Source organism: Balaenoptera physalus (assembly GCF_965194825.1).
Source record: "Balaenoptera physalus genome assembly, chromosome: 4".
Lineage (NCBI taxonomy): Eukaryota > Metazoa > Chordata > Mammalia > Artiodactyla > Balaenopteridae > Balaenoptera > Balaenoptera physalus.
Window position 1 is genome coordinate 21,091,635 of NC_138891.1, and position 12,142 is coordinate 21,103,776.

The 12,142-nt window shown below is 39.6% G+C and overlaps 1 protein-coding gene across 7 annotated transcripts in view; it reads right to left on the minus strand.

Moving 5' to 3' along the window:
* Positions 1-10,192, minus strand: part of NME9 (NME/NM23 family member 9) — a 26,458-nt gene extending 16,266 nt beyond the window's left edge. For 2 of the 7 annotated variants that reach the window (XM_082459801.1, XM_082459802.1), the window contains exons 1-3: positions 7,004-10,184; positions 6,557-6,593; positions 745-802 (exon numbers count right to left, since the gene is read on the minus strand). In XM_082459801.1, the coding sequence (XP_082315927.1) occupies positions 745-802; positions 6,557-6,589 (91 nt within the window). In that variant the 5' untranslated portion in view covers positions 6,590-6,593; positions 7,004-10,184. Of the gene's footprint in view, positions 1-744; positions 803-6,556; positions 6,594-6,946 lie in introns of all 7 variants that reach the window. The other 5 variants (XM_082459797.1, XM_082459799.1, XM_082459803.1 and 2 more) reach the window with 5 other exon arrangements.
* Positions 10,193-12,142: the final 1,950 nt, after the last annotated feature.

A 12,142-nucleotide genomic window follows, 5' to 3' on the forward strand; every position in this document is an offset into this window, starting at 1 on the left:
GTGGTAAACAGCTAGCAAGGACCTAGGTCCTGCCAATGGCCACAGGAATGGGCTTGGAAGTGACCTTCTAAGATCTGCCAAAGCCAAATGACTGAGCTTGGAAGTAAATCTGAGTCAGTTGAGCCTTGACATTTTCTGTGTGACTCCTTAGCTGCAGCCTTGTGAGATACTCCAAGTCGAAGACACCCAGCTAAGCAACCCCACGGTCAGAAACCGTGGGATAATAAATGTTTAGCATTATAAGGCACTACGTTTGGGGGTAAATTGTTGCTCAGCAATAGATAATTGATACAAGGAGGACAGGGACGATGAGGCCTAGTGACAGTGGCTTTGCTGTTTCCTAATGACTGTGCAGCCCCTGGTTCCACTTGCTTGGGTTGCCTGGCTCTCCTTCCAGCACTTGAGTTCTGAGAGATCCCATATTCCTTTCAATACCTTCCCTTTTTGTGCCTCAGGTAATTAGAAGAGGTTTCCGTTGCTTAACACTAAACAAGCCCTGAGTATGACTAACCATAATCTAAAACAAGGGAACCCTGCTATCCGGCAGTACTGACTAGTTTCCTGAACCGAACTCACAGATGTTCCAGGCAGATATGTATATAAACACAAAGAAACTACCTGGTTCTTTATTTATGAAACTCAAGGTTATCGGAAAATGATGCTCTTTGCAGTTTTCTCTTCATGGTTCAATATGTCATTTAGCAATTTTGAAAAGGATGGGTCTAAAAAATTATCTTAAATTACCAGTTAGTCCTTTGGAACTGAGCATTTCCTCCCAAAGTTCCTGGGTACTGATATTGACCTAGCATCAAAGAGAAACAAACGCTGTATTACTGAGGGTACCGATGGGGAGAAAATTTTATGTATTCATTTGCTCCAGATATCTACCTATTGTTCTCTCTCCCTCTTGCTCTCTCTCTCAATGAAATACTTACAAATACAGCTCAAGCTGTCATCTTTCCCCAATCCTCTCTTCTCTTTTCCCTCTCCTCCTGCCTCCACCCCCAAGAATAACCACTATCCTAAGAAAATCTCATTAAAAATTTTTTAACTTGTTACTTGTCCAAAAACAGTATATAAAATTGTTTCGTGTCCCTAAATATGCATAAATAGTATCATACTGAAGATACCCTTTTTCAATTTGTGTTTTTACTCAACATTAAATTTTTTTTTTTTGCACGTGATTGTTTATACAGCTTTATTTAAAATAACCAAGATCTGGAAACAACTCAAATGTCTATCAATAGGTAAATATATAAAGAAACTGTGACATATCCATGCAATGGAATACTACTTAGTAATAAAAAAGAACGAACGATTAATACATGCTATTACGTGGATGAATCTCGAAATAATTATGCTGACTTAATCTAGACAAAAGAGTATATACATCAACATTAAATTTTGACATTTATCTGTATCTATGTACAGAGAGGTACTCATTTTTTTTGTCTTTTTATACATTTTATCGAGCTATAAATTATATATAGTGAGATACACAGAACTAAATTGCTATGAATCAATGAGTTTTGACAAATGCACACATCCAGGTAACCACACTCCTATCACAATTCAGAACATTCCATCTCCCAGAAAGTTCCCTCCTTTCTCCTCCCGGTCACCCCACACTCCTCATCCCAGGGAAACACTCATCTGCTTTCCGTCATAGTAAGTTCATTTTGCCTATTCTAGAACTTCCTATAAGTGAAATAGTACAGCATGTCTTATTTTGCACTGGCCTCTTTTGCTCAGCATATTTTGGGGGTTCATCTGTGTAGTTGTGTGTCAGTGGTTTGTTCATTTTTATTCCTGAGTATGTTCCATTGTATGACACATCACAATCTGCTTAATAGAGAGTTTGGGGCTCTTATGAATAAAGACTTAAGAACATTCTTGTTAAATCTTTTTGTGTTCATGTTCTCGTTTGTCTTCGGTAGGTATCTAGGAATTAAATTGCTGGGACATAGGGTAAGGATATATGCAGTTTAATAAGAAACTGCCAGTGCTTTTCCTAAAGTGCTTGAACCATTTTAAACTTCTATCAGCAAAGTATAAGAGCTCTGGTTGCTCCACATTCTCACCAAAATTTGGTGCTGTCAGGCTTTGAAATTTTAGCCACGCTAATGGTGATGTAGTGGTATCTCAATATGGCTTTCATTTCATTTCCCTGATGACTAATGGTATTGAGCACTATTTAATGGGCTTATCAGTCATTTGTATATCTTCTTTGAGAAGTGTCCATTGATCTGTCCATTTTCTTAAATTGGATTGTTGACCAATTTAAAGTATATTATTAGATTATATATACTTTTGGTGGGGGACAAGTTCTTGTCAGAAATATGTATTATAAAAAATTTCTCTCCAAGTTTGAGGTTTGCCTATTAATTTCCTTAACAGTTTTTGTTGAGCAGAAGTTTTTAATATTGATGAAGTCAAATTGATCAAATTTTAGTTTTATGGTTAAGGCTACTATGTCCTTCTTAGAAAACCTTTCCTCAAAGTCATAAAGATTCTCTCCTATTTTCTTCTGGAAGCTTTATAATTTAGGCTTTCACATTTAAGCTTGTGAGCCATTTGAAATTAATTTTTGTCTACGTTGTGAGGGAAGGATTGGGGTTAATTTTTTTTTCATGTGTAGGTATAGTTGTTTCTGCAAAAGTTGCTGAAAGAAATTTATTTCCCTATTAAATTGCTTTGGCATCTTTGTTGAAAACCAATTGATTGCATAAGTATGGGTTTATTTTGGACTCTATTCTGTTTTATTGACCTATTTATTCTCATGCCAGTACTATACTATTTTGATTACTGTATCTTTATGATAAGTCTTGGAATCAGGCCGTGTAGGCCTTCCATATGTGTTTTTCTTTTTCAAGATTGTTTTGGCTATTCTAGCTCCTTTACATTTTCATATACATTTCAGAACCAGCTTGTCAATTTCTGCAATTATTTTAATTGGGATTGCATTGAATCTATGGATCGATTTGGGATAAAACTGAAATCTTAACGAGACTGAGTCTTCCAGTACATGAACATAATATTTCTTAACATTTATTAAATAGTCCTTAATTTTTCACAGCAACGTTTCATAGTTTTTGGTGTGTATGTTTTGCACATCTTTTGTTAAATATATCCCAACATCTACATCCTAAGTAATTAACAGTTGCATTTATTGCCATTTCTTCACGTTTTTCTCTTATCTATCTACAAAGTATTTTGGTTTATATCAGAAATGAGAATCAAAGAAATACATATTATAAATAGTACATTATTAATAGTGTACATTTTTGTATAATGTTTTTATTTGGAAGCAATTTCAAACTTACAGAAAATTTGCAAGTACAGTGTAAATAACTTTTTCTTGAACTATTTGAAAGTAAATTACTAACCTGATTTCCCGTTATCCCCGAACACATTATTCAACATAACCACAGTACAATCATCAAAGTCAAGAAATAAACACTGATATATTATTACTATCTAATCCCCAGACCCCATTCAAGTTTTACCAGTCATCCCAATAATGTCCTGAATAGCAAAGGATCTAAACAGATTCATGTGCTGGATTTATTTGTCAAGTCTCTTTAGTCTGTCTTAGTCTGTAACAGTTCTTCAGCTGTTCTTTGATTTTCATGACCTTGATACTTGTGAAGACTACAAAAGGGTTATTTTGTAGAATGCCCTTCAGTTTGGGTGTGTTTGGTGTTTCCTCCTGATTAGAAGCAGGCTGTACATCTTTGGATTGGTTGGAATGGTTGAATTGGTTAGAACTGATTGGATTAGTTGGAAATAGTTGGATTAGTTGGAACTGATTGGGATTAGTTGGAACTGGTTGGATTGGTTGGAACTGACTGGGATTAGTTGACATTAGTTGGATTGGTTGGAATTAGTTGGATTGATTAGAACTGGTTGGGATTGGTCGGAACTGGTTGGCTTGGTTGGAACTGGTTGGATTGGTTGGAATTAGTTGGATTAGTTGGAACTGGCTGGATTAGTTGGAATTGGTTGGATCGGAATTAGTTGGATCTGTTGGAACTGGTTGGATTGCTTGGAATTAGTTGGATTGGTTGGAACTGGTTGGATTAGTTGGAACTGGTTGGATTGGCTGGAATTAGTTGGATTGGTTAGAACTGGTTGGGATTGGTCAGAGCTGGTTGGATTAGCTGGAACTGGTTGGATTGGTTGGAGTGTCAGAATCAGAAGAATGTTCTCTCATTGCATCCTATCAGGTGACACACACTGTTGATCTGCCCCCTTACTGATGATGTTCACTTTGATCACTTGATTAAGGTGGTCTGTCAGGCTTCTGCACTGTGAAATTATTCTCTTTCCCTTTGTAATTAATAAGTTTTTGTGGAGAGCTGCTTTGAAAATATATAAATTAAAAGACCATGACAATTACCACTCGTTAACACAGGTATGCTAAGGTGTTTGTCCCTTTAAAAGGGCTGGAAACATGTAACATCTGCAAATCCTCTATTAAAGATCCATCTTTCTAAATAATTCATGTTTCCATACATTTTTTGTTTCTATGAAAGAAAAAGAAAGAAAAAAACAGAAAAGTCTTCATGATGCCTTACATGCAGTAAGAGAGTCGGACCAATGTCATCCTGAGCCCACAACTATAGTCCTGAGGAAAATGATAGAATTCAGGAGCCCTCACCCTCTCTCTCATAACAGTCACTTTCAGAGACTCAGCTGTCAGTCAGTGGCAACTCTCTGTGGTGCACCCCCATCATGGACGGAGCCACACCAGGGCCAGGACTCTGGACAGTTGAAGAATCTCACTCCTAGGAGCAGTGCAGGAACAGAGAGGTACGGGAAATATCTGGACCTCAAGAAGTCCTACATGAGGTAGAGAACGAATGGCGAATCTGTGGCACCTTTTGACCACACTGTCTCTTGATATCCTGCAATTCCTGTCTCAGTCACAGAAGGAACCCTAAATAGTCTTACCCAGAGAGAGGGCAGGGTTCCTGGGTTGGCAGACCCTAGAGCACTGCTTTCAAGCAGTTGACCTGGTAGACAGGCAATGCTTACACAGATGCCTCGGTGCATAGCCACCCCACCCCGACCTCAGCAAATGCGAGCACTTCCTTTGAGGACCGCAATGAACTCAGAGCTCTGCGGAATACGCGTGGGGAAAAAATGGGTGAAAAATGTTATTACTCTCAAAGGGGATATAAGGTATAGACACAAGAAAAGACAGTCGTATGGGGCAAAAATCTTAGAGCTACGACAGACAGCATTCAGACCAGCCTGGAAATGTCTAAAGGAGTCTCATCATAACAGCTCTGCTGGTTATGTATTATCCGTCCTGTTTACATAAAGAACATGGAGGCTCAGAGAGGTTGAGGAAATCATTCACAGCAATAAGTGGTAGGACCAGGTGCTTAGAATTGATTTACAGACAGAGGAAAAGTTTTATAACTCTAGAGTACTAGAATATCAATGCTGGAAGGCCCTTAGGGATAATTCACCCAACATCTTCATTCCACAGATGAGCAAGCTATAGCCCAGAGAGGTTATGTGATTTATCCAAAGTCCCAGAGTTGGCTAAGGAAGAGGTAAGAACTATGTCAAGTCTTCGACTTCCAGTCCGAAGATCTTCCCTTCCCGCCCCCTGCACACTATCCTCAGCCTGACATTGCTTTCTCCCTTTTAAAAATCACTAGGCTTTTGAAATTCACATGTAAAGTGCTGGTGCCCCAGAGAACAATAAAGGAGAAATCAGATGCCTCCAGACCACTGCCGCTCTACTCTCCAAGAAGTGCCTAGAGCCTGAGCACGTACCCTGATGGACTGAACTGACTGAGACATTTTAAAGTTTGCTTTCAAAGGTATCCATATTATACCTCATCCAGATGATCTTATGATAAAGCCCTCCCTTCCGCTGCCAGGACCCATGGCTGCATCCCTTTAGAATCAACCACCACTTACTGTCCAGGACCAGGGAATAAAAGAGCAGACCCTGGCTTACGGAGTCACTTATCACAGGCACAAATGAAGTAAGGCACTCTATAATGAAAGTGTAGCGCACAAAATATCAACACATATTTCTTGAATAAGTGAATGATTTTAGAGAGTAGTGGTGGGAGAACTGGGTCTGCAGAGAGGGCATAGTTACAGACACATGGCCAAACTCAAAAGAACCGATACCATATTCTCTCAGCAAGCCACAATTATACTTCAACAAAAAAAGATGTCAACATCGAATTATACTGATTCGTATTTTCTTGTTTTTCTTTTTTTAGTTTTACGTTAATTCATGTTTGAGTTTTATGGTTGCATAAGCACTATAAGCATAAACAGCTTACACCCGAGTTTACGTGGGTTTATATTTAAGTGCACAAAAAATTTGTCATCACTAGAGGTCCGAGATAAGGGGTTTTTTTCCCTTTAAGATGGAAGGGTACAATCTTCCAAGTTTGAGAACGCTGTCTGTCACATACTACTGGCAAACAATGTCATTTTTATACTCCACTTCCCGCCCCACACCATCCTCCTCGCCCCCCAACCCCAGTCAAGTGCTGGAAGGAAGCTCCTCTTTGAGGCTTACCTGCAGGGCAGTTTCCTTCTTCTTGCTCCCCATGGCACTGCAAAGAAGACAGAAGCTCTGTTACTGACAGAACGTTGCGCTGATCAGCAAGCCGAGACCCTCCTTCAGACAAAGCCCCCCCCCCGCCCCTTTAAGTTAGAGTGGCAGCAAATAAACGCAATGATGCAAAATGAACACCCCACGGGAGAAGCAGAGCTTGCGGCCCGCGGGCTCATGGTTCGCCGGAGGATTTTCTGCGGATTTGAGGAGCCCCTTCCCCGCCCCGGAGCTGGCCAAGGGGTACGCGCAGAGGCCAGAGTACGGGCTCCCGGGCCACGCAGCCCGTCAGGCATCCGAGCGCCTGCCGAGGAATTCGGACGGAAAAAGGCTACAGAACCCTGCTATCCCTACTGTTCCAATTTATTCCTGGGAAACTGAGTCACTGCAAACAGATACACGGTCCTCAACCTGCAGCGAGAGTTTCCAACAAAATTTGCTGCTACCCAGCCACGGTCGTCATGGCAACACAGCGCTGGCCTAAGGCAGCCAAGAAATAAACAGTACACATAAGCCACGCCTACTCTGAGCCCAGCGGAAAGGCAGGAGGGTGTCCCGCCCCTTGCTGTCAGAATTGGACTGTAGGAATACTTTCATTGGCTGAAGAGTTTGTCCCTGTCTGGGACATTTGAACCCACAAGCAAAGACCCGGTGCATCCATGTACTGTAGAGTTGCATCCTGGAATCCCTGCATCCCTTCTGTCCCACCAGGACTGGCATGCAGCTTTTCTATTGCTACTTAATACATGCCGGGCAGGGGTGGCTCCAGGTTTTGAGGGATCGGAAGAGGTTCCCTTTAAGACAAAGAATACAAAATTACAAATTCAAAATTAAGTATGAAAGTCAAGTGGAGCAAATAGAACACAACTACAAACCTGGTGTAAATGATCTACGCCAATTAAAAAACGGAAATTGTCAATGGATAAGAAAACAAGGCCCAGCTGTATGTTGTCTACAAGAAATCCACTTTAAATATAAAGACATAGGTTTAAAAGTTAAAAAAAAAAAAGACACTTAAAAGTAAAGGGGTGGAGAAAGCTATGCCATGCTAACACTAATCAAAAGAAAGCTGGAGTAGCTATATTAATTTCAGGCAAAGCAGATTTCAGAACAAGGAAATTTATCAGGGATAAAGAGAGGGTACTACATAATGTTAAAGGGATCAGTTCTCCAGGAAGACATAACAATACTTACTGTGTATGCACCTAACAACAGGGTATCCAAATACGAGGAAAAAACTGTTTGAACGGCCAAGAAAAAATAGATTAACCCACTATTATAACTGAAGACTTCAACACCACATCTTTAGGAATGAGTAGATCCAGCAGGCAGATAATGAGCAAGGATATAGTTGAACTGAGCAAACAGCGTCAGCCAACCTGATCTACTTGACATCTATACAATACTTCCTCTAAACAGCAGAATACAGATTCTTCTCAAGTTCACATGGAACATTCACCAAGATAGGCCACATGCCAGGTCATAAAAATACCTTAACAAATTTAAAAGAATGGAAATCATATAGAGTATGTCCTCAGACCACAATGGAATTAAACTAGAAATCAATAATAGCTGATGAAAGACATCTAAAAGATTTATATAAATGGAGAGATATTCCATGTTTGTGGAGAGGAAGAATCAATATTTTTAGATGTGATCTATAGATTAAATACAGTTTCAGTCAAAATTCCAGCAAGCTATTTTGTAGATAACAACAAACTGATTCTAGACTTTATATGAAAAGATAAGAGACAAAGAATAGTCAACACAACAGTGAAGAATAACAAAGTTGGAGAACTGACACTATTGGACTTCAAGACTTACCATTAAGCTACAATAAGCAAGACAGCATTTTAGTGAAAGAATAGATACATAGATCAATGAAGTAGAATAAAAAGTGCAGAAAAAGACCTGTACAAAAGTAGTCAACTGATCTTTGACAAAGGGGCAAAGAAAAGTGATTGTAGAAAGAATAGTCTTTTCAAAAAATGGTGCTGGAATAATTGGACATCCATTTGCAAAAAAAAAATCTGGACATAGACCTTACACTTTTCACAAAAATTGACTTAAAATGGATCATAGACATAAACATAAAATGGAAAACCATAAAACTTGAGAAGAAAACATAGGAGAAAATCTAGGTGAACTTGGGTTTGGCAATGACTTTTTAAGACACAACATCAAAAGAATGATCCATGAAAGAAAAAATTTATAAGTTGGACTTTATTAAAATTAAAAACTTGTGCTCTTCAAAAGACTGCTAAGAGAATGGCAAGACAAGGGAGAAAATATTTGCAATACACATATCTGATAAAGGACTTGTATCCAAAATATACAAAACTCAACAATACGAAAACAACCCAGGCTTCCCTAGTGGTGCAGTGGTTAAGAATCCGCCAGCCAATGCAGGGGACACAGCTTCAAGCCCTGGTCCGGGAAGATCCCACATGCCACGGAGCAACTAAGCCCGTGTGCCACAACTACTGAAGCCTGCACGCCTAGAGCCTGCGCTCCACAACAAGAGAAGCCACCGCAATGAGAAACCCGCGCACTGCAAGGAAGAGTAGCCCCCGCTCACTGCAACTAGAGAAAGCCCGCGCCCAGCAACGAAGACCCAACACAGCCAAAAATAAATAAATTAAACAAATAAATTTATTTTTCAAAAAAAAAAAAAACCCAATTTTTAAAATGGGCAAAAGATCTGAACAGATACCTCACTAAAGAAGATACACAGATGAAAAGTAAACAAATGAAAAATATGCTCAACCTCTTTTGTCATTAGGGAATTACAAATTAAAACAATAATGAGAGACTTCTACATACCTACTAGAATGTCCAAAATTAAAAACAAGCCCTATGTTAAATGCTGGTGGAGATACAGAGCAACAGGCACTCTCATTTATTGTTGGTGGGAATGCAAAATTGTACAGCCACTTCGGAAGACAGTTTGGCAGCTTCTTACAAAACTAAGCATAGTCTTACCGTATGATCTAGCAATTGTGCTCCTATATATTTACCCAACTGACTTGAAAACTTATGTGTACACAAAAACCTGCACATAAATATTTATAGCAGCTTTATTCATAATCGCCAAAAATTGGAAGCAACCAAGATGTCCTTCAGTAGGTGAGTGAGTAGTCTGTGTTACATCCATACAATGGTATCTGTAAGACACAGCATTACCGACTGGGTCTGCTAGGTGCAAGTGATGCTTTTTGCCACGTGGTGGTGGTTATTCAAGCTCTTGAATCGTTTGAAATCTCCCTTAGATCTTAGTTCCTAAAATAAAATTCAAATCAGGTACTAAACTCCTCCTGCCAGCACGCTGAGAGATAAAGACTTTTTATTCACACTAAAAAGGTTAGATTTCTCATCACGTGGTCTCTGCTATAAAATGCAGTCACAACTTTGCCAGGCTAAACCACAGAAACAAATATGGGGAACAACATGTCTTTACACCCTGACCTTACACTTACTGTCCCGTGTAATTATTAATAGCAACGCTTTTTACTTTCAAAAGTGTACAGTTTACAGGACTTCCCTGGTGGCGCAGTGGTTAAGAATCTGCCTGCCAATGCAGAGGATTCGGGTTCGAGTCCTGGTCCGGGAAGATCCCACATGCCGCAGAGCAACTAAGCCCGTGCGCCGCAACTACTGAGCCTGCGCTCTACAGCCAGTGAGCCACAACTACTGAGCCTGCGTGCCACAACTACTGAAGGCTGCGTGCCTAGAGCCTGTGTTCTGCAGCAAGGAAGACACACCGCAACGAAGAGTAGCTCCTGCTCGCCGCAGCTAGAGAAAAGCCCACGCGCAGCAACGAAGACCCAACACAGCCAAAAATAAAAAAAAATTTTTTTTAAGGTGTACAGTTTAAACAATATGGAACCTCCTCAATTTTCCACCAAATGGATCACTCCAACTTTTAACATCTTGATTTAATGAAATTTCCATCTGTTACCTATTTTATGACATGGGTCAGTGATTTGATTGCTTTGCCCAGAAGTCAGATACCTTTTTCAAAGACACCTGTTTTAATTAAGCCCATCCTAAGGAAGGTACTTTTTCATTTGTTTGTTTTGCTTTGTTTACTGCAAAAACTTCCAACTTAAGTGTTACCACTGTGTTTTGGAGTTTGTAAGACTAGAAACAAACAAACAGACAAAAACCCTTCTTCCTCCTGCGAGTTATGTTCATTGCCACAAGGTGGTGGTTTCCTCAAGGGAAACCCTTCTGTGATCCAAATTGAACACCAGGAGCATTTTCTCTATTAAAACTCTTCAGAGCCGTGATGTGACTGTGTAAAAGAAGAATGAACCTACTCGCTGTAACAGCAAATCACAAACCAGAGCAAATTATTCCCCCAGATAACTTCCAGCCTTCCATGTTAGATAAGAATGTATACATACAATACATCTTTGTCTAGGCTGACAAATATCTCTGCTTCTGGATATTATGTTTTCTTTTTCCATAAGTACCAGCATGTCCCTACTGTAACTTGCTCTGAGGAAGGCAGCCAGGAGTCATAGAACTGGGAACTTTCGAGTCTAATAGGCTTGGGTGGGTCCTGGACCTACCACCTACTGCCCGTGTGAGCTTAGGCAAGTTACTTCAACTTCCTCAGCCTCGGTTTCCTCGTCTTTAAAAGGAGGAGTATAATACCTACCATTCAGAGATGTTGTGGAGAGAGATAATGCCTTTTAAATTTTCTGGACAGTAAAGCCGTTATTGGTATTGTTATTAAAGTATCATGTTTGGAGTGTAGGATCATTGCTGGGAGGTAGCTTCCCAGTCAAGGATCAAGATGACCGCTCCCTCCCTTGCCTACAGATGGAGCCATTGGATTAGTTTTCCTCAGTCAGGGTGGACGTGGTTAGTGTTACTCGGGGGCCGAAGTGGTGAAGTATCAGATGTAGAATCTTCCACACTCTGCCCCCAGCTGCCAGCTTGATGTTACCAGGATGGCTTTAATGACCAGAAATTTTACATTTTTGATGAGATTTAATTTACCAATTTTTTATTCTGTTTATTGTTTTCTTTGTCTGAAGAGATCTTTTCCTAAAGAATCTTTGCCTACTCCCATGAAGACATGCCCTTTATCTTAAAGTTATAATACTAGAAATTATTTTTAAATTATAATAAAAGAAGTTATTTAAAATTCACATTTAGACTTATGATCCATCTCAAATTCACTTTTTCATTGAAATTTTTATTGAGATAATTATAGACTCACACAGTTGTAAAAATAACCTTGAGAAAATCTTTGTACACTCTTCTGAGTTTCCCCCAATGGTAACATTTTGTAAAACTACAGTATAATATTGCAACCAGGATATTGACATCAATACAATCCACCCATCTTACTCAGGTTTCCCTAGTTTTAGTTGTACTCATTTGTGTGTGTGTATTAGGTTCTATAAAATGCTATCATATTTAGGTTCATGTATTCACCACCATAGTCAACATCCTGAACACAAGGATCCTCTGTGTTGCTCTTTACAGCCACAACCACCTCCCTTCTACATATCTCTCCCCACCAGTCCCTAACTTCTG